The sequence below is a fragment of the Cygnus atratus genome, chromosome 1 (assembly GCF_013377495.2).
Source record: "Cygnus atratus isolate AKBS03 ecotype Queensland, Australia chromosome 1, CAtr_DNAZoo_HiC_assembly, whole genome shotgun sequence".
In the NCBI taxonomy this organism is placed as follows: Eukaryota; Metazoa; Chordata; class Aves; order Anseriformes; family Anatidae; genus Cygnus; species Cygnus atratus.
The window spans coordinates 38,621,559-38,643,867 of NC_066362.1; the positions used below are offsets into that span (position 1 = coordinate 38,621,559).

The following is a 22,309-nucleotide window of genomic DNA, read 5'->3' on the forward strand; positions in this document are numbered from 1 at the left end:
GCTTCTGTCTTAGTAGGCAATGGACAAAGGGGAGAGGTCTTTAACCAGTGTAGTTATAGCATAAACACAAAAAGTGGAAGAAAGGGAGTGAGTATTTTTAATTTTCAGGTAAATTTCTATTGCCTGTATATACTTCCATTGTGGCTAACTAGGCAGAGCATTGTGCTATACCTTTCCAGAGAAAGCCTATGAGAGGGATTTGAGGATTTCTGTTTTCTTCTTCATCATCACATTTAGGCAAGGAATATCATTTCTATAGTATTTTAGCTTTATTTTGCCCAACAAATGCAAAGACTTTAAAAGAAAAGAGCAGTATTTATCTTCCTAGCCCAAAACGTTTGTTTTAATGACCTGTCAGCTCAGAATAAGGTCCTTCTATAAAACTGCATGGTACAGTACCTGAAATGAAACTATGAAATTAAAATATCATATTTATTTGTAAGTATTAGCCTCAAGAGCTCTGTTCTTAATTAGGCAATATATTATGTGTTGCTTGAAGAAAGCATATCAGCAACTATTTGGCTAAACAGTGCAGAAAGAGATAAATGTTGCCAGACCACCACAGGATTATAACCAAAGTGATCCTTATTTCTTTCAGTGTGTTTTCAAAAAACACCAACAATGTTTCTAGCATAATTAGTACCAGCAAAAATATAACCTCTTATTCTAAGGCCACCAACAGGAAAAGGGGCAAAAAAAGCCAAATTAAACTCAGTCAATGACATCGTGTAAATCAAGCCAAACTGACTTTAACATATTATAAACGTAAAAATCCTGACTATATTGTCATTGATTTCTATGTTACAGTTTATTACACAGTGATGATTCCCAAAGAGAATGCGTATCCCCAGCCAAATCTGTATAAAGCAGACATTCCACTTTCATTCTCCAACAGCTAATAAAGTCTGAAATTCATATTTAAATAAACAGATATAACATAAGCTGGCAAACGCTTTCCTACATTATTCATCGCTATTATATTAGCAGCCTTGATGTATACCCACAACGCTTTTCACAATGCTTCTAGCATGTATTCAGAGAATCAGAATCACAGAGTGGTTTGGGTTGGAAGGGACCTTAAAGCCCACCCAGCTCCACCCCCCTGCCATGGGCAGGGACACCTCCCACCAGACCAGGTTGCCCAAAGCCCCATCCAGCCTGGCCTTGAGCACCTCCAGGGATGGGGCATCCACAAGCCCCTCTGGGCAGCCTGTGCCAGGGCCTCACCACCCTCTGAGTGAAGAATTTCTTCCAAATGTCTAATCTAAATCCACCCTTTTTTACTTTAAAGCCATTCCCCCTTGTCCTGTCACTACACTCCCTGACAAAGTCCCCACCCAGCTCTCCTGCAGGCCCCCTTTAGGTACAGGAAAGCTGCTGTAAGGTCTCCCCAGAGCCTTCTCCTCTCCTCCAGGCTGAACGACCCCAGCTCCCTCAGCCTGTCTTTACCGAAGAGGTGCTCCAGGCCTTTGACAATCTTTGTGGCCCTCCTCTGGACTCATTTGCACTACATCCACTTGAAGTATTTTCCACCAGTTTACTGTGGTGCAGAGCCAAATAAGAATTAGCTCCATCCCAGATTGTCAGTCATGATTGACCTTCAAAGGAAGGACAGCAAAACATTACTTGAATGCTTTTAGCAACAACAACAAAGACTTTGTACCTCTTTGCTTACCTCCCTGAGTTCTTCCCCTTTCCACGAACTGTTTCAATACCAAGGGGACTGAAAAACCACTGTTCAGTTGACAGCTCGCTGATCATTTTCAAATTCCAATACCCTCCCAGCCTGTGCACTTCATTTATGAATTCAATATTTATTTTTGGTCAAAGAGATGCTGAAGTGCAGTAATACTTGACCTATGAGGCTTTGTAAAGAGTGTGTTCCAAAGATCACTTTCTGCTTCCTAACACTGTTTCTCTGATTCAATAAGTCATCATGTTTTAAAAATATCATATATTAATGTAGTTATATAAAAATATATTCTTTTTCTTTTTCAAAAGCTGTTTTTAAAAGGCTTAACATTTAAGGGGTTGCACACAAAAAACACACTATGAACCATCTATTGAGGAGCTTTTGAGAAGCTGTCACTTTCCCTAACAATGATGCCAGAAGTGAAGAACTGGAAAGATTATTCCAGAGGTTGAACTGCCAGATCCAACAAAACATTGACTGATAATGAAACACATGCTGTCTTGCTGTCTTTTTATCTGAGTGCCCTTTATCTGTCTTTTAAATGTTATTGTAAAGGAACTTGGCTTTCCACAAATATAGTTCTCTGAGGGCTCTAGCAGAAATAAAATTTAAAAAAAAAAAAAGTAAAAAAAAAAAGAATGCTTCTTCAGTCTTTATTCCTGAACACTATCAACACAATGCATAGATTTATTGTGGGGAGTTGTCAAAATATTTATTTATGGGTGGGTCTCATGGTGGGTCATTTTGTTCATTTATGACATTGGATGTCAAGCACCCACGATTCCAGTGATGGCACCTGGAACTGTGCATGCCAGTAAACTCATCCCTCTCCTCAGCCATATTTAGACAGTAACAGGATTCAGCTCATTATAAAAGGAAAACAGAACATAGATCGAACTGCTGAAATGCAACCCTGTCTGTACTGTTACAGGGGAATGGAGTCAGTGCAGCTCCAACCAGGAAGGGGAGCAAGAGCAGCTGAGAAGCTGAAAGGCTGCAACACCCAAAATGTAGCTTGTGCATTGTCATAAAGGAGACAAGCAAAGGGCAGGGATGGAAAATCCACTTCACTCTAACATTTTGTGTCTTTCTCCTGGAAATCAGCACAGCATGGCCAAATAAATGGGGCCATGTAATAAGGAGGCAGCAGGGGGCTGTTTGTTTTTATTTTTTTTCCTCTATTTCAAGGACCAAATCAAAACACATACAAGAAATTTGTACTGGACCAGCCTAAGATTAACACTACTTTGAATTTTCAGTTGACTGAACAATGTCTGTTGGGTCAAACAAATGTGAGTATGAGACATGGGCTATCAGTACCCCTTTGCTCAGTGACTAAATCACGTGAAATGAGAAAGACTCAAGTTTAGTTTTCTCTTCTGCCTCCTTTAGGGCAAGGCTTCGAGCCAGGTCTCTCACACTTGGGTATACAGCCTTTCTGTCACATCTAAGTTCCCCTGCATTTTTGAGACATCTTGAAAATGCTTAAGTAAAAATGAAGATCTTTGATTTGGCGGCAACTGTTGCTGAATGCAATCCAATGTCATGGAGAACCTCTGTTTTGCCAAAAAGTGTTTTATCAATTAAAAAAGCTTTTCCTGGAGAAAAAAAAATGGAAAAAAAATGGAAAAAAATGGAAAAAAAATGGAAAAAAACATTCCTTTCTCCTACACACAAGTATCTACTTTATAGCTGGGACTGGCCAATTAAAGGGAACATGCAGCTGAAAGAAGCATGGAATAGTTAATACCTTATCTTTTTCTTACAGATGAACTTTACAACATTAACTGCCAATGAAAATTTAACCTTTAGTTTGAAAGCAATGACATGCCTGCTTCTGAAATCCAGTTTTCATTTAAACTGTGCAGCTCATGAACGCTAAATGACTTCAAGAAACATCTTCACTGAAAAAATGATGGAAACGGAAAACTTTGTAATCAAAGAGGAACTGGGCAATTTAGGAAAAATATTACTAGCTTTTGTTCAAGTTTAGCATTCCACTGCATGATACAGAAAATAACTCCAAAGTTGCCAGCAGTAAGCTAATCAATTAAAGCACTGGGTTACTAAATACTCCACTAACATACTATTAACTTTTTGCTAGTCAGACGACAAAAAAAAGTGCCTTAAGGAGGTCTGAGTGCATGTTACAACCTAATGCAATCTTTCCTGTTTTCCACGACGACTGACAGCAAACACAATACCATGATAATGGTTCAGCATGCAATTATCCCTGCTGAAGTGCACAGAAGGAAGCAGAAAGCAAATGAGGCCAACTAATGCAGACTCTCTAGATTTCTTTGTGCAAACAAAATCCAGAATGACAGAGCTGCAGGCGACTAGGTCTGTGTGCAAGGCTTGCTGCAGTTATGTTGCACGCAGTGTAATTACTTAAGAAAGGACTAAGATAACGATGAGCATCAGTCTTTAATTAGAAGGTGGACTTGAGTTTAGAAGCAGAATGCTGTAAAGATCTGGTCATGATGTAAAATGTAAAGGGACGCAACAAGGGTACTGACTGATAGTGCCCACTGTTGTAATGTGTGACTAACATTTAGAACTTGTTAGCAATTCAGCGCTGTAATTATATTAAGATCTTAAAACTTCACCATCGATCAGCACAGCACTGGTCCTCTGTTGATTCAAGCATCAGACAAATACATGACCTGGAAACAGAGAGGGACCGTTTGATACCCCATTGGATCTGGAGATCCTACTCCTCAGAAGGCTCCTTTGAGAAGTTACTACAGAGCTACAATCTTGTATTAAGTCTCCTCTGCCTGGCCCAACGCCAATCCCTCTCTTAGGCTGGCAATAACAGGCCTCAGATGCTCAGTGGCAAAAAGGGACATCTGACTTTTTGTTGCATCTCATAGACGGTCAGCTTGGCTGTTTGCCCCAGCACTGGTTGACCTGCCAGTTTATGGGCTACTTATTCTCCTGACCGATAACATGTTTATGCCTTAGTCTTGCTCCATTTTGTAGCTTATTATAATTTCAGAAGTGTTTCAACCACCCCTTCACAAGGCCTACAGAGGGAGTGCCCTTAGGGTACTTTTACTGAAGGAGAGGAGTACACATCTACATCTATCCCAGTGAAAATAAGGACATTACCAGACTGGATGTAATAGGAAGATAAAATTTGAACATTTTGAATAACTTCCAAACTAACTGTAGTTAGCTGGTCACACAACATAACATGTCATACGACACGTGATGGGAGGCAGACAGTTCATGAGCAACACTTGCTTGTAGAAACTCTGTTCCATAGAAAGAACATCCCCCAGCCATCATCCACGCCTCTCCTCTCCTGTGTCCCAAGCCCCTCAAATTAAGAATTACTTTTGGTTTGTGGTCTCCTAAAAACAGTCCTAAATTTCTGGTCTAATGGATCACTCAGCCGTCAAAGTTTCTCACAGACTTCCATGCATTTTCATCAGTCAGACACATTTAAATGTAACTTTACAGACTGTTTACCATGGCCTCACTGAACCCACTCCAGGAACAACTGAGCTCAGAGATGCAGATTGTCCAGCTCTGTATTAGCTGGACAGATGCTGTGCCAACAGAGGCTGCACAGAATTTGAAAGCCAGAAGAGTTCCTGACATAGAGAACCAAAAAAAAAAAAAGTAGAGACTTGGTCTTATATCAAAATAAGGTATTCAATATCAGGGAAAAGAGCGGTGAGACTATGGAGAAACATTCAGTCAGTGGAGCGGAGAGCTGGGGAAAACTGGAACAGCTATCAGTGAACAAACATTATTGGAGCATATTCTCAGGTCTCACTGAAATGGTAAAACCTATGGAAACCAGTAGCCAATACGCTGTGACGCAACCTTGAAAAAGAGGGGACCTTACATTACCAAAATCTCAATGAGAAGAAATGTCTATTTTCTGTTTAAAGAAAAGCAAAAAGCAAATTCCACACTGTTCCATTTGTATGAAGACAAAAAACAACAACAACAAAAAACCACCTCTATTAAATGTCTCCACAAAAATGTACCTATAAGGAAAATATTTTGGGGCTGAACACGACCAGAAGGCCTGAAGAACCCCACTTTTTTTTTTCTTTTTTTTTAAACCAGGTTCTCTTCCTACAGTTCTTGTGGCATTCCAACAGACCAGTCAGTAGAGGTAATTTCAGTGTTAAGAAGTATGCTTTGTGGCCTGGTTCCCTTTGTTTGACTAGTCTTCAAAAGAAAGAAGCAAGTCCCATATCAAAAGCAAGTCTTGGGTGGACGTATGAAGGACAAGAGAGGAGGACATCCTGTTTTTTACTAGAGGAACTTGGATGGGACATTCCATGTGTAAGCCATGGCTTGCCAGAAAGTCCAAAGGATTAGAAAAAGAGACATTTCTATCAGGAAAAAGTGGTGGGAATAATGAAATAAAACACAGGATCAAATAAGGTAGCTGAGGTCCTGGGCTTTGACACAAAAAATTAAATCTGATGCATAAGGAAATGAGGAACTAATGGAGGAATAAACTTATATGTGTAAGACCATGTCAGTAAGCAAGCAAGAGCTGCACCTTCTCTAAGTATGTATCATGGACAAACTTAAGAGAGGAGCCGTACTTGTGGGATGAATGTGACATAAATGTAAAAGCAGCTCTGCTGTGGTTTCACAGGCTCATAGTTTCCAGCTGCCCAAAATCCTAGAAGCAGCTCACCTACTTGAACTGTGCCTTGATTCAGAAAGGATTTCCACATTATCTCGGTATAAAAACTGTTGTTTAACCTGGGATCACCTGCAGACTAAGACAGCACTAAATCACAGAATGGCTTGGGCTGGAAGGGACCTTAAAGATCACCTAGTTCCAACCCCCAGTGTGCATGCATGAATATATGATACATATAAATATGCAAGTAGTCAGTGTGCAGCACGTGCTTATGCACCCACTATCACCAATAGAAATCTTGTCAGTACAGCCATTTGGGCCTAGAGAGAGATGATACTCTGCTCACCCTGAAGTAGACATCAAGGCTATGTTGTATTGGTAGTTTACATGCTTGAATACCTAGCTCACACGTGGGCATCTTATACTTATAGCTACATACATTCATGTGCCTTACTCTTCCTTGGAATCCCACCTCGGAGCACTAGCACCTGAAACGCTTCCTTGTTTTCAGCTTGCCTGAAGGTAGAAGGGTCAAACGTTAATGACAAAACAGTTGTAATGGTATGGCGGAGCTGCAGCTCTGAGGAATTCGGCCTTACACAAAAAGCCATGGCAATGCAAAGAGAAGCTCCGTGTGGCTGTCTGTGCATCTTACATCCCACTGATATTAGCTGAGAGAAACTCCACTTAAATCAGCTCAGTGCAGTAACACACATGCAAACCAAATGAAACTGAGGAGATGCACCGAATTTTAGGTTATGGTACAGCGCTGTCAACTCCATAAGCAACAAAAATAGAGACACAGATTTTCATATTTATATAAGAAGGTGCATAGTAGTAGTGGGAGGTGAAAGGTAAAAATGATATAGTGAGCAAGTTGATTAGCTTTACATTTCTGAAACACTTTATAGTATATGAGTGAAAAAAGCATCTGAGAAGCTTGGCCCAATGTTAGCACAACACACTTGTGTGTCTGAGAGAGACTTTGGACAGACCAAACTGTATCAGGTTGCAAGTGCTGATGCTTTAGCACTTCCATGAGGTGATACTTCAGGTCCAGCCTGAGCTGTAACCTTTACTACGAGTCCTTCTGCTTTTTTCTCAAGTTCAGCCCTAACTACATATATATACGTATGTATGTATGTTTGCTTGTTTGTTTGTTTGTTTAAAGTATGTTAGGCAGCAGCATTTTTAATAAGGGCTTATCAACATAGTATTTATGCTCTCTGTGTACTGCCTTGACCTTGCTGGTGCTCTTATTCAGTATTGAGAAGACCTAGAATAAGCAGAGACCTGTTTGGAGAATTTGTTCACTTCCCTGCTAACTCTCTAATATGTTTGATGCATGCATGGTTTCTGGGTTCCCAAACAAATCCAAACAAACAGAAAATCTTAAGTGTTACCAGAAAAGTAGGTAATTCCATATATTAACCAAGCAGTTTTTAGATGAGTGGTCTCATGTCCTTTTGGATGACAGCTAAACAAAATGCATGGCTAAGCACAAAAACATTGATAAAACAGTCAAAATGCTTCTAAGATCTCTGGATTGTCCTTACTTCCCTCAACAAGATTTGAGCACTGAAGGGAGGTAATGTGACAGAAAGCCTTCAGGTACAGAAAACATACTGCCAGAAAATAAAACCCTCGTTTTCCTCCCTTTGGCAAACAAGCAGTACAATTTCCCCAGGTTCAGTAATATTACTTCTTAACATGCATTTTTTATTGGTAGAGCCACAAAACACCATTTTTTGACACAATACCTGCAGAATTCTTGGCTTCACAGCACTCTTCTGTGCATTGGCAATGTTTTGCTTGTCAGATGGCAGAGTCCTTAGCACGAAATGTAACCTTGTAATCGTTCTACATTAGGCATCTATTTGCCCTACCTTTCCACCTCCATCATGAAGAAAATGGACCTCAAGTCACTGAAATTAGATTGAATTCAGTTTCCTCCCCTCTGCAGAGCTGCAACAGCGTTGATTTATTTTAAAAAATAACCCCCCTTTCAGGCTTTCATTCTAAATCACACTGTGCACTAGTCATGTAACTGGATTACAGGAAGCATTAACACCAGCAATTGCCCTTTCAAGTTGAGCAACCAACAACATTGCTACAGGCTGGAACAAAAAGGGTCAGCCAGGGCAAAACAACAAATGTTGCCACTTGCCCTATATAATAAAAACCAAAAAGCAGAAACAAGCGGCAAGTGCTAGTTCAAAACAAAGAGGGAATGACATACGTGCATTCAAAACAAAACAGACTCCCTTGGCAATGACATTAAGATTGCAATCTACTTAACATGAAATTCATGAGGGAGAAACAGGGAGAAACCAAGCATCCAAGTGCAGAGACCTGGAAGGAGCAGGGCTGTGCTTGGATGATGGCAAGCACCCTGCTGTGGGACAGATGCCCTTTGGAGGAAAACAACTTCGAAATTTTTTATTCCGGGATTACTCCACTGAGTTGCCCACGTCTCTCTGCGCTTCTGCTTTAAAACATGTTTCCCAAAAGGCTTTTTCTGAAGGAATGACATTAAAACCAAACTAAAATCCCTGTCCTTCAACACACCGAGAGATAACTGAAGATCCCAAGCAACAAGCAGCTTTCATGTCATGATTAGCTCACGCTGTTATGCCCCCCCTCAAAGCACATATGGTTCCCAGCCAGAACAGAAGGTTTCAGAGCAGCAGCTCCATCCTGCAAATGCAGTAGCAAAGCTTCAGACCGAGGTCACTTAATGAGAACTTAATGTAGATTTAATAGATCTTTTTTTATGTGACTCCAGTTGAAAATCTGCCTCACTTAAGTTTTAATGCAGTCACAGAGCCAGTCAGCTAAAATCAGAGGAGCCCCAGAATATTTTGCAAGATTATTCCATTCACAGTTGAGCACTGTGGATCTCCAAATGCATGCAAGGCTCTGCTAAAATAATAGTTCTCAGGTAACACCACCATTAATGAAAAAATAAGAGCTCGTGGATATTCTGAGCTCCTTGCACTAACAGAGAGCTTTCATCTTCACAGGAGGTGAAATGCTTGCTGTGGGAGAAGAGAGCAGGCACTTTTGTGCTGGCCAGGCTTTCGTGCTGGCCCTAATGGCTGCAGCAAGCCCAGGGCATAAATGTATTCAGCTTGTTTGACACCTCCTCCTCCAGACCAGTACCATTCAGCATGGGGACTGTGTGGACAGTTGATGTGTCCCTATGAAGCAAGGTTGTCAGTCCCTTATTTTGCTTTGAAATGGACTGCAGTAGTATGCCTGCACAGAACTGAACCTAGACCGCTAATTACATTAGCCATCAAATCTCAAATTAGGAGGCTTTGCTCACAGGGAATGCAAACATGCCCAGAGCACAGCTTTTTGAGGCTAGAACTCTATTTTTTAACTCTTAAAACGAGCCCTTACTGCACTCCACTAACCTCGGTGGCATGCAGACAGCTACTCGGTGCCTTCACAAGGGCAGATCTCCAGAGGTACCAGCAGTAAGAGAAACTATCAATTGTGAAACACTTCAAGTGCTAACATCTCCCAGCGCTGTACACTCTGTCTTCTATCCTTGTTTGCAAAGGCCATTCTTTTTTAATCTAGCATTTCTTGTACAAAGCAATTTACAGAATTAGGCAAATAGCTGCTGATTGTAATTAGTCACATTGTTTCAATTTAATCTTTATTAGTTAACTCTAATGGGTGAGTGAGTCGTTACAAATGGTTGTTCTTCCCTCCAGAAAGAAGAAGGATAAACCCAATTCTGCATCATCAGGCAGGGCTCACCATGCACCGGGGTGAGGCATAGCAGTGTCCGTGCAGAAAATACGCAGACTGTGCTGCACACCCCACAGGGGACAACTCTACTGACATTGTCCTGCTCCCCTGGCATGAAGGGTGAAGATGCAGCAGGGTGGCATCAGTGTATGGCTCCACTGATGTGCTGTCGACTGTAAGAAGGAGTGCTGCCATCACCTTGCTGAGAATGGGAAAGATCACACAGGTTACTGAATGAGGAGGGTCCCGGACCGTATCTCCCAGCAGGAATACACATGGCTTACACCAACAATAACATAATTCTTAATTTTTTTCAACAAACAGACTTGCTTTCAAACAGCTACGTAAGCATAATGGTGGATTTGTTACAGAAATAGAAGTGAATGAACCCTTTGCATCAGACTTTTAAAATCTCCCTGCCTCTGCAGAATTGTTCACTGGAATATATTTTCTTGTGCCCTATGCAGAGTAAGTTTAAAACCCATCCATCAGTGCAAATATTAATCAAGACAAAAGGATTAAAGGCATTTGAGGCAAAGGTATGTTCTTTGCCTACAGAGAAGCTATATTCTGCACTGGTTCATCAGATTGCTTGTTGATCACAGAAAGGCTATACGAATGCAAGTTCTACTAAAGTGAAGAGCTTCAAGATGTGTGGTCATTATTTAGATTTAGACGATCAGCCAGGCAGAAGAATATGAACTTTGGATACCCCACTTTAAAATCTGTGTCTATATTTATCTGTAAGCATATTTATTCACAAAACAGCTCCAGAAACCAGAAAAAGGCACTTACCACAACAATCACATTTGTTGCAGGAATGGGAAGATTTTCCACTTCTAAATCTTGACCAGCCATAGCTAACAGATTGAGGGACGGGTCATAGGCAGGTCTGGGGAAGGTTGATTTAACAATTATTGCAGGGTGCAGCTTGTTTATTTTGGTGTGGGAAGAAGAATGGAAATTTTGTTTGGAATTCTTATAACTGTCTGTATCCAGACTTTTCTCCACACTCTGCACATGGTGATAAATAAACACAGGTTTTCCACTCTTTCGCTGATGAATTGCCAAAAAGTGGTCATTGTCTCCAGAAAAGCAGCCTGCAGAAAGAAAAGAATAAGTTTAGAATGTCTCTCTTGGATATTCTGTAGATGATTCTAGAAATTTGATGAGATCTTTGGGTTCTACAAGATTTGGAAAGGTTATTTGTGGAATACAAGAATTCCCTTGAATGTAATTTCTATAGCAATAGCTTAGCAACACCATAGAGAGTCTACTAAGTATGTTAAGTGTATTAAATTCTTAAATTCGTTTTTACAGTGCTTTTTCAAATGTTTTCTACTTCTAGTCAGGGTTACATTTCAAAAATGATATACAACAGCAGAGCATGTGCTGAGCCAAGTCCAACTTCTGTACCGGTATTGACTTCATTATCAAAACATATGCAGTCCACTTTCTGATGTATTTAATCACCTAGTAATAACAAAAAATGAGAATTATAATGATCATCTTTTATATATGGGAATTGAGGAAAAAAGGCCAAGAACCAGATCAAAAAATCAGACTTAAATGCGTAAGAAAGAGAGAAAAGGTAAAACTCAGATGCTTGACTCCATAACCACAATTTACCACCCCACCATTAGGCAACAGCATACAGAGTATATATACATCCACCTCTATCACCTCTGCATGTTTGTAATAGAAGGGGGCTGTCGCACTCCAAACCTTCCATGCTGCTGCCATGAGATGAAAAATAAGTTTATTTTTGATAGTCAAAGTACTTCCTAATGATGCCTTTCTAAAAGGAACCAGAAATAAACAGCCACAACAGCCCAATTCAGCTGCTCATCTGGGAGACAGGCTGTCCCTCTGAGCAGAAAAATAGGCACAGATATCTCCTTTATAGATAAAAAGTAACTGAAGCTGAATTAGTCACCTCCTGGATGAGTGCTCTAAGAAACACGCTGTGGTACAAAAGGGACTTTGTGTTCTAAGAGAAGTGAACCCTGAGAGCTCGCTCTGCTCAGCTTGGGATTTCTTTTTCAAAGCTGCTGGAGTTAATGGGAATGGTGAATTTGTGCACTGGTTTTCAGCTAGAAAAAAAAAAAAACAACAACAACATTATTTTAATTCTCATAATGAGCTGTGAAGAACAGCCCCAAACCAACCACATTTTTCCCTTCAGGTTGAACAAGAAATCACTTTGTTCTGTTCAGACTGATTTTTGCCTCTATTTTTTTTTGCTTCTGTAAGCAAATCAAAATAATCAGCCATTTGCACAGCTCTACCCGGTGCCCTTAGGAGATTTCAGTGTAGGTAATTACATTCTGTTGACCTAATTTCCTTATGAAATTTCAGTTAGGAAAATCAACGCCAATATCTTGTCTGTGCTATAGTATTGCTATGCATCACTGGGATCTGCGTTCACTGCCAAAAGTGGGTCCATGTCAGTAGGCAGTGAGGCAATTCATATCATACATGAGCAGAAAATCAATAGGAAGACACAACACAGACTCAGGCATTCTGCAGTATGCTTAAAGATTCTCCCAATATAAAGTACAATGCTAAACCCAAGGCTATTCTTTTAAATGGAAAAAAAAAAAAAGCCAATTTCTAGATGACCACTGAGGACACGTTGCCAAGTTTAATTGCAAAGATGACTGAGAGCAGAAAAAAATGAGAAATTGCAGAGTACGGTCTTAGGGATAGCTGAATTTCAGAGCTTTTTAAGCTTTCTGGGATCTCATTCAGATTTCTGGGGGCTGGCTTCACTGATAAAATCCTGAGGGCTGGTCTTAACCTAGCAATTTGCAGAGTTGCATGAAGGGCAAAGTAAAAACAAGGGAACTTCAGCACTTCTCATAGTCACCTCTTCACTGGCTTTCTTTTCATGTCTCCATCACAAGCAACTCGTATTCCAAAGCTGAGCATATTAACTACAAACACACTTCGTGTCTGTGGTTCCTCATTGTTTCCTTCACTCCTGCTTCTTTGTTTCTGAGGGAATAAAAAGCACTGTGCTTCCCCAGGAATTTTTTACATTGCATTTCCTCCTCACTTTAATATTCCAAGTTCCCCTTTTATTTCATTTATTTTTACTGAAAGAAGCAGAAAATGTAATTACTAGTCCAAATTTGTCACTGAATAATATTAAAGTAAATTCCAAGTAAAACTTCAGAGTTAATCCTGTCTGAATCCAGAAAAAAAAGAATATTTGTCTTATTTTTGATAAGCCAAGAGTTTAAGGAATTCCCCCAAAAGATCACCTGCTCACAAATCTTATTTTTAATAGCAGCATCACCATTTCTGACTAAATCCTGACAGACTCTCTTCCTTTGCAATGCTAAAATCATGGCAGTAACACAGCTCACTGCAGCAGATTCAATACATGATCCACCACCACAGATTTTCAAGATGGACAGCAAAATACAATTTGGTAATGACCCATTCTGTAGAAATGAGAAATTAACTAGTCTATTTACACAACGTACCTTCTGCACTCAGACAAATGTATTTTTACCAGCTGACAGCACAGAAGGTCAAACACGACCCAAGAAAATTACCAGGCTGAACTTAGTTTTCTGAGAAGTCCACACAGCCACAATAATTTCAGCAGGTTCCATGCACTGACAGTACCCCGTGTGAAAACTTCATTGATCTCAGTAGATTGTGGATGAGGCCCTAAACAAAATAAGACTTTGACTCCCAGATTGCTACCTGTACCTCAGGCGACCCTAACAGTGGGCCACCATTGATCCTGTGGTGGAACCTAAAGCTTCCTCTTCATCTGATAAACATTCTTTCTTGTCCCTGCCATCCAAACCTCAGCTCTGAGCACAGTTTGCACCAACGAGGCACTCAGAGAGGTTAAGGCAGAAACACCAGCACTTCTGCTACACATACCTACAAATATTGCCGGTCTCCAGCCCTTAAGAGGGAGAAGATAGGGAGTCTCTTTTCCTTCCCATATCTAGTTCTGTACCCACACAGAAAAAAACAAGTTCTCCTCTGAGGCCCCTGGGGAAACCACCAGAAACTATGAAGAACTGAAGCAGCACAGTATGATAGCAAAAACTGATTCAGGTGTCTTTTAATCTTCCACTGTATCAAGAAACACAGGGATTCAGAAAATGAGACTTAGGACAAGACTCAAAAAAAAACAAAAACATGAATTCCTGGAGGAGTCTCTTCCATAAGCTTAGCAAACTTGATCCTAAAGTGAATTTTTCTATTCCAGTCACATTACCCTGTTTGAACTCTACTTCAGAGCATCACTATTCATGACGGATTTGCAATCATTCATCCAGCGCTTATATCGCCCTTTACTAAAATAATTTTATTCCTTCTCCTAAAATTCCTCCCTCCCTCAAGTGTATTTACAAAGCGTTATCATTTATTCTGCCTTGGCGTTGAGGAGAGCAGACTAGATGTTCAGATTGTGATTTCATGCTATTTCTTCTAATCAAAAATAGGCTGAATCTTCACCTACTTCTCAGCTAAGTATTGTCATTTTTAGGAAAATGGAAAATTTGATTTCAGTATTTTATTCCAAAATGAACAGCAATCAGTGGCTACTTCCAGACCTGCATCAGAACTTATCTCAGCAGCACGTTTCTATCTACCTTTGCTCCTGGAAGACAGCCTCCCCTTCCCTCTCATGTAATAACCATTCCAATTCTCTTTGGTAACAAATGCGGCACTAACTTTTATACTGGTCTGACTTGTTGATTCTGTCTTCCAGTTCTTCTACCTGTACATTGTTCTGATGGGTCAGCACTCTGGCTTAGGTTCCTGATGAATATTGCTACTTCTTCCTCTGGTCTTTCCTACCAGCTACTTCTTCCTCTGGTCTCTCCTACCAGTTGACTTTGACTTCTTCCCTGTAAGGAGTTCCTTCTTCCATGTAAGAAGTTACATGCTGCTTCTTTTCCTTAGTTGTTGTTGGCTTTGTTTGTTTGTTTTTCTTGTTTTTGTTTGTTTGTTTCTTACAAGCAAGAACACCTCTTTCTCAATTTTGCATGTTCTCCTATTGGTTGTTCTATTTCTGTCTTCTCTTTGCTTTCATGCTCCTCCACTGTAACCCTCTTCTTTACTTTAGATTCCTCTGCACAACAGTCTTCTTCCTCAAAATCTCTGATTATCTTTAGTTGCATTTCCAGTCCTTGGAGCTTTGCTTCTAGACCTTTTAACAGCTGCAACATTTCATCAAATGATAATGTGCAACAAGAAACCCCACAGTAATGTAGAATGCATATTTTCTATTTTATTGCTTGTATTAATTTCAGTATTTCCACCATTGCTACCAGTTGTCATCTTTGTCTTCATCATCTTTTCGGGAAAGTAGAACAGGAAAAAACCCTACCAAACTCCCTTGCAAGCTCACAATGTATTTCTTTATCCCTGCCTCATCCACCTTACTGAAAAAAAAATTAACATATCAAGAGTAGTCAACATCTCTGATGGGAAATAAAAATGTTTTAAATGATGCTGAAAGCACAAATGAAAACAAAAGCTGTCTGGAGGCAATATGCCTTGCATCTGTACCGTCTAGTTAACAGTATGTCTTACCATCAGCAAAGTAGTACATCAATCAAACCTAAATCTCATTTGGATAGGCTGCACAGCATTAGCCCATCAAAAACTACTCTTCAACTTTAGCAAGGCAGACCAAGAACTATTACCATTCTGTGATTCGGTGATATGACTTCACTAACCGTCAGAGAAATAGAACAGACTTTCAAAAGTGCTTCCGTGAGGCCAACCAGGCAAACCTGAAAAGGAGAAAGTATGAATCCACTTGCTAGCTTGGTAGCACATATTGGAAGTTTGGGAACTTATTCACCTGGGAAAACCCTTTCCCACATATAGCAGTCCTTGTTGTAGAGGGACTTGTAGGCTGTGGGACTGTTTCTGTCGTGCAGAGCGTAACAACAAAACACAAATCCTGACCAGGTTCTTCCTTCAAACCACTGCCTTCTCTTAAGATAAAACTGTTAAAGCAATACAAATGAAGCTATTCCCTACCCAAAGTAGGCTGTTAGACCCAATGACCTTTCATTGGGCATGCTCCTGCATGGCTTCTCACAGCCTCCTCCAGCTAAAGGAAGTTTCTCTGCCCCGTTAAGTTCAAAGTCTTGTTTATGGGCAAAGAGGAAGCACACCTCATACATGTAATTAAAGCCAAGAGTTCATTGTTAGCAAAATGAAACTCTTAAAGGTCTCATTCAAGAAGCAACATAGGACTAGATATAATTGTTATAGAAAAACAAAGAATAACAATGCCGGTAGAATGCTTATACAGATAAAATGTCACACTAATAGCAATAATGCAGTAAAAATTGTTACACATACACTTCTTAGCTTCTATCCCTGTTCTTTATGGGAAGGGCTCTGTGCTTTCCTAGCGAGGTCTGATACGCAAAAGGTGTGTATTTCATTAAAAAAGTGTTTTGTATTAAAGGAATAGCACCCTTTGTATGTCAAAATTCAAAGCAAGTGACCTGCACCAGAGCTGAGCAAACACAGGACAATTGGAAAAATTTGGAAAAATATTTTGATTTGCCCTTGAACAAAATGTTCAGAACTTCTGACCAAAACAAAAAGTTCAAATGATCAATAAGGACAAAATGTGTAGGCATCTTGGAGGTGTATATTCATTTTCTGTTCTCTACATGTGAGGGAAAACACATGCATATGTGAGAGAGAGAAAGTGTGCGAGAAAGAATTGCAAGGGATTCTTTTCCTTCTGTGATAAGCAATCTGCTGAAAATAGAAACGACTGTAAATTCATTTTTTGCTGAATTAGTCCTTTTCAGTAGGGGAAAAAAAAAAAAAAAAAGAGTGCTCTGGCCAAAAATATCCACAGCTACAGTGAGTTAGAATTAAGCACATCGGTGGTATCTTTTTCAAAAAGGCACTTTGCATCTCATTTTATGGGCCTGTTGCCTAATATGTCAATAATGAAACTGGATACTACAGAGCATTGATTTCAGTAGGTCCACTCATGTGAATTAATGGATGCGCCATTGGTCCCAAAGGCCCTTAAGTATTCCGCCATACTCATGCCCTGGCACCGATGTACCATATAGTTTCTCATCAGACTTTTTTCTCTCCAGAAAATGTGAGAAGGTGCCACACCAATGTGCTAATTTTGTGATTACCGTCATTTTCCAAATGAAGGCTGTGGCTAAATTCTGTTCTGCATAACACGGATGTAAATATATAGTATCTCCATGGAAATCAGTAGCTGTTATGAAGGGAAGCAAACTTCAGTCTTAAGGTTTTAGCAGGTGTGGGTGTTTGTGTTTTTTTTTTTGTTTTGTTTTGTTTTGTTTTTCTGTTTCACTAATACTGCTCTAGGAGATCACACCAAGGATTTCTGAGCAGATTTTATTAAGCTTCTCCAAGCACTTATTCCGAAACTATGCTGAAAATCATGAAGGACAACAACTGTGCTTTACGGAATGAACCTTACTCCTTCTCCTAGCCCCCTACCAGGCCTGAGAACGTGCCCGCAGAGGGGGGCCACCTCCACAGCCACCTGCTGTATCTGGTTTGCTACTTTCTAGACAGAGAGACTCCCCCAGGAGATGAATTTGTGGCTTTTAAGCAAGTCTCCTGCTTCACTCTCTGGAGAAGCTGGAACCAGCCTTTGCTGTCTAAGATGTTTCGGTCTTCTCATAATGCACCAAATGAAATTGTGCAGAGATTCCAAGATCACAAACCTCAGTAATTTCCTAATGGCTGTACTGAACATAACCCCCTCGTAGAAGATGATGCCTTTCAAAAATTGTGAATAGCACGAATTTCCACATGTAAACACATGACAAGAATCTTTTCTATTTCTTCAGAAATAATACGAAGCCAGACACTGAATTATAAAGCTATTTTTCCCCAGCTGAACTTTTAAGGGGACAGATGACTACCCTCTGATTATCCACGAGTCTACTAATAAAAGGCACAAATGTCTATTCTAGTAAAAACACCCACACATGCCCAGCAATATGTTTTCTACTGAAGGCAATTATAAGTACCAGCTACATTTAGATTATGTTAGTGTAATGAAGCAGAATTCCAATGCATTTTTTAAATCAATAGCTCCTTCACATTCACTCTACATGTATTTAGAAGCTAGCATTATTCACACATTAGTATGAGGCTACTGAAATGGATCTGATGGCATATGCATTTTGTGCAAATCACATTTCAACCCTAGAAATATCCTGGAAAATCCCCAGATTTTCTTATTTTTGTGGCAGAACTTGTGTGGTTTTTAGAAAATAGGACCCCCAATACCTGATTATGAACTGCAGTCTACTCCAGTCATTTCTAACCACGAGAATACAACGCACTGCATATTCGACCAGGAAAGCTGCAGGACTAGTTTCTGCTCAGCAGGACATGGTAACATCACCCTGCGGGCTTTGGTAGCAATTAAATGAGAAGTGGCCTAGCATATTTATAAGATATGTTTCTCTACCTAGACAGTTTTGCCCGAAGAAGTGTTAGTTTGTGGTCAAAGCATCGCCCCAAGAAAATAAAATGCCCCTATTTCCTTCTTTGAATTTCACCTGATTCAACCAACGGGCTTGGAGAATGGATCTACCAAGAGGCTAAGACTAGGACCTACGTGCTTCCTCTCTGAAAAGGCTGGTAGGGAAATATTGGTCCATACTGACTAAAGGATGTCAGTGCATCTCTTCACTGATGAAGAGAAGAATAAAGTGAGGTATTAGAAGCCCTGATCAAGCTACCATAAGGCCTTTGCTCGATCAACCATGTCTTAGATGACCTAACCAAATCTTCAGTTGCTAACTTTTTGCTTTTCCTGTAGCAGAATTTACTCCTCTTCATACAAATTTCATGCAAAATGCTTTCTTCAGATTTTAACAAAAGGCAGGGGGTGGGTTAATATGCTAATTGTTAACTAAGTTTTTTCTAGTCTAAATGATTTTCCTGGGTTATTTCCTATGACCAGATATTTAATCCATCATATGTTTTAACTCTTTTCATACAATCTTCTAAAAAAGAAAGTGAGGTGAAACAGTTAATTAGTTGAGTAATCTCGATGACGCAAATAGCTCTAATTGCATGTTAGTCTAATGCATCACTTTGTGGTTCTGCTACCACCTGCCATTCTTTTACAAGGAAACAATGCTCTCTAGTCGTCTTGGGAGACATAAATTTTTCACCGCAAGAACACGTATTAGATCATAGCAACTAAAAAGGAGTATAACCTGTCTTGCACTCTCTCACTCAATGCATAATAGAAGTCAAAGATTCATGCTGACCTGTAATCAGTAGCTACAAATTTAGGTCTTCCTTTAACAGCAAGCTCTGCGTAGGTTGATTACTTCACCTGCTGCACTCAGCATAAGGGTCTAATTCTGTTTCCAGAAATGCACACACGAGTGTCTTTGATTTCAGCAAGAGATATACCAGTATACCAACAGTACAATAGAAGTTAATTTTCTGTTTACACAGCTGTCATGTTTTATTGGAATAGGTGTCTGAATCAACTTAGTAAAATGATACCTTTTTAAGGACATGGAAATTCTCAATCACGACACGGCTATTTCCTTTTTTTTTGCAGATACATATGTGGCTACTGTGACACAAGTGTAATAGAATTGCCTTTCCATAGCATACTAGATTTGCAATATGACATGCATTGCCTTTCTATTAAAAAACACTATTTAAACATATTAGAAAATGAATTCTTTTTGCAGTAGTATCACATCAGGTAGGGCTATGTTTTCTCTAAAATCTACTATCACCAATTGACATTACAGGAGATTTTCTTAACATCTGCTGATGGTTTCTTTGGCATCCCTTATGCAGAAGCATGTCTCGTGTATATTCATCCTCAGAACAAAAAGAAATGTGAAAAGCCAAGCACTTTGCATCACAGTACAAAAAATTGACATTTGGGATATAATTTGTGATCCAACACTAGCGGCAAGTGCAATTCATTTTATGATATCACATGAACCAAAGCTGCAAAAGCACCATCAATAATTCATAAGTTTAGGCTATACATAAAAGATGTCTGTAACGGTACTCCATGAAAGACCAAATTTTCTACTTGCATCAGATGAAACAGGGAAATCACAGCAGTTTAAGCTCGCTGTGTTATTTTATCATTATGACATCTTCAGTGACTTCCAGCAGGAGCCAGCCGCGCTCAGCCCTGCCTAGAGGAAGCCCAGTTCTTGCAGTCAATGCGAGCCGTGCCCAATATGCAAGGGCTGAATTCAGCTCCCGTCCAGCCTTTCTGTTGCTTTCTCTGAAACACTTCTTTTCCAAGATTGCCCGGGGAGCAAAGTAGCACCATATGAACTTCTGCAGGGTATTTTTCTCTTATTTTCCTCGTGATTTTCGAGGCCTTTTCATGATAAAGGTCAAGCTTTGTAGGCTTTCTCAGTGACTTAGGGAAACAAGTTAAACTTGGTAAGGAAAGTAGATGGCTTTCTGGCAGGAGATAACACCAGTTTCCATTAGCAGGGTATAAAAACGAAGCAGATCTAAATGAACGCAAAATCCACTATCAACAGAGGATAAACAGAGATTAGAAGACAGGCTATGCCCAACAGAGGCTGCCCACTAATTTCGTACACGCGATCGTTTTAATACATGCTGTAAAGGAACAACCTAACAGCGGCTTACGGCTTTCATTGAAACGGATCACGAAACGTGCCCTGCCTCTCAGTAACCCCACGCAGACGGGAACAAACATCGGGCGTAACAGCGCGAGCTTCCCAAGGCAAAGGGCTCCTGGGATTTATGAAGCGAAGCCTGACGTACCGGGGCAGCGCGATGCCGATAACCACGGCGAGGCACTTCCCCAGGCGACGGCACACAGAAGGATGCGGTGCCCGGGTACCGCTGTACCCCCCAAATCTTCCTAGCACCCCGTGGTGTGGGGGCACGAAGTTCGGTCACTTCCAGTGGCTCTGCAACAAGGCGACGCCGAGGCGTTGTGCCCGGGCGCCGCTCCTCTGAACACCAAACAGGGGACCAAACGGTGCTGTATTTCGGGGTGCGCTTAATTGCCTCGGCTAATTAGACTTCGTGAAGTGCACGCAGGGCGGGTTTGTGACCCCCCCCAGCCTGCAACCCCCCCTCAAAGCCCTGCTGCCACCGGACAAGGGAGCGGCAACGGCGCCCGGTCCCCCGAAACCGACACGGGGCGCCCCCAAACAACGCCCCCCTCACGGCGCGGCTCGGGCCGCGGGGCTCGGGAGGTCTCGGAGGGGCTCGGGGGGGGGGGGGGGTCGAAGAGGTTCGGAGGGGCTCGGAGGGGCTCGGAAGGGCTCGGAGCGGTTCGGAAGGGCTCGGCCGCCGGTCGGGGCGGGCGCTGTCCGTGGTGCTGAACGGCGCCCGCCCGCCGCCAGCCGTTACCCGCTCCCCCCCCCCCCCCCCCCCCCGCCCTCCCGCCACAACAGGTGCTCCCGGCCGCCCGCCCCAGCGCCCCCGCTCACCTGCGGCGCGGAGCTGCAGCAGGAGGCACAGCGCGCGGAGGCACGCGGCCGCCCGCCGCATGGCGCGAGCGGAGCCGAGCGGAGCCGAGCCCCGCCGAGCGCAGCCGAGCACAGCCGAGGCGGGCAGCGCCGCGACACCACGTCCCGCTCCCCCCCCCCCCAGTCAGTGAGCATGCCTGGGAGCGTGCTGCGCATGCGCAGCGCCGCGCGGGCGGGCGGTGGGGCGGCGGTTGGGTGCGGGGCGCTCGCACCTGGCTGTGGCGAGCGGGCTGAGGGGACAGGGGGCGAAGTGGACAGGAGGGGAGCAGGGGGGCACCGCCGGGCACAGCCGCACCTGCGGCCGGGAGGAGGGAGCCCAGCTCGCCGGCTTCCCCCTCAGGGTCCAGGCGGAGCCGCAGCCCTGCTCGCTGCCGCAGCGGAGCGGTGGTGTTGCGTCTCCTGGTACCAGAGGGCGGGGGGGGGGGGGGGGGGGTTCGCCCCAAAAGATGTGGGGTGTCTGCGGGGGTTTGTGCTCCCCTCCGATCTGCCGTGAGGCACGCGGGGTTGTAAAATAAACGGTTAGCAAAAATTGCGTGATGGGAATGATGGCTGGTGTGAGGTAAAGTAACGCTCGCTTGGGGTCTGCTGAGCTGCTGGCAGCAGTTCAAGCCAGGCCAACGCAACACCGACGTAGCAGGAGCTCAGGAAGTTTGGTACCATGTATGTTACAAACCCAAATAAAGAGGGCACACGCAAAACAGCTGTGTAATGTGA

General features: G+C 42.0%; 1 protein-coding gene across 1 annotated transcript in view; it reads right to left on the minus strand.

Annotated features, from left to right (window-relative positions):
* Positions 1 to 21,629, minus strand: part of PTPRR (protein tyrosine phosphatase receptor type R) — a 143,042-nt gene extending 121,413 nt beyond the window's left edge. The window contains exons 1-2 of the mRNA XM_035544118.1: positions 21,557 to 21,629; positions 10,872 to 11,176 (exon numbers count right to left, since the gene is read on the minus strand). Of these exons, the coding sequence (XP_035400011.1) occupies positions 10,872 to 11,176; positions 21,557 to 21,617 (366 nt within the window). The 5' untranslated portion in view covers positions 21,618 to 21,629. The remainder of the gene's footprint in view (positions 1 to 10,871; positions 11,177 to 21,556) is intronic.
* Between the last annotated feature and the right edge of the window lie 680 nt (positions 21,630 to 22,309).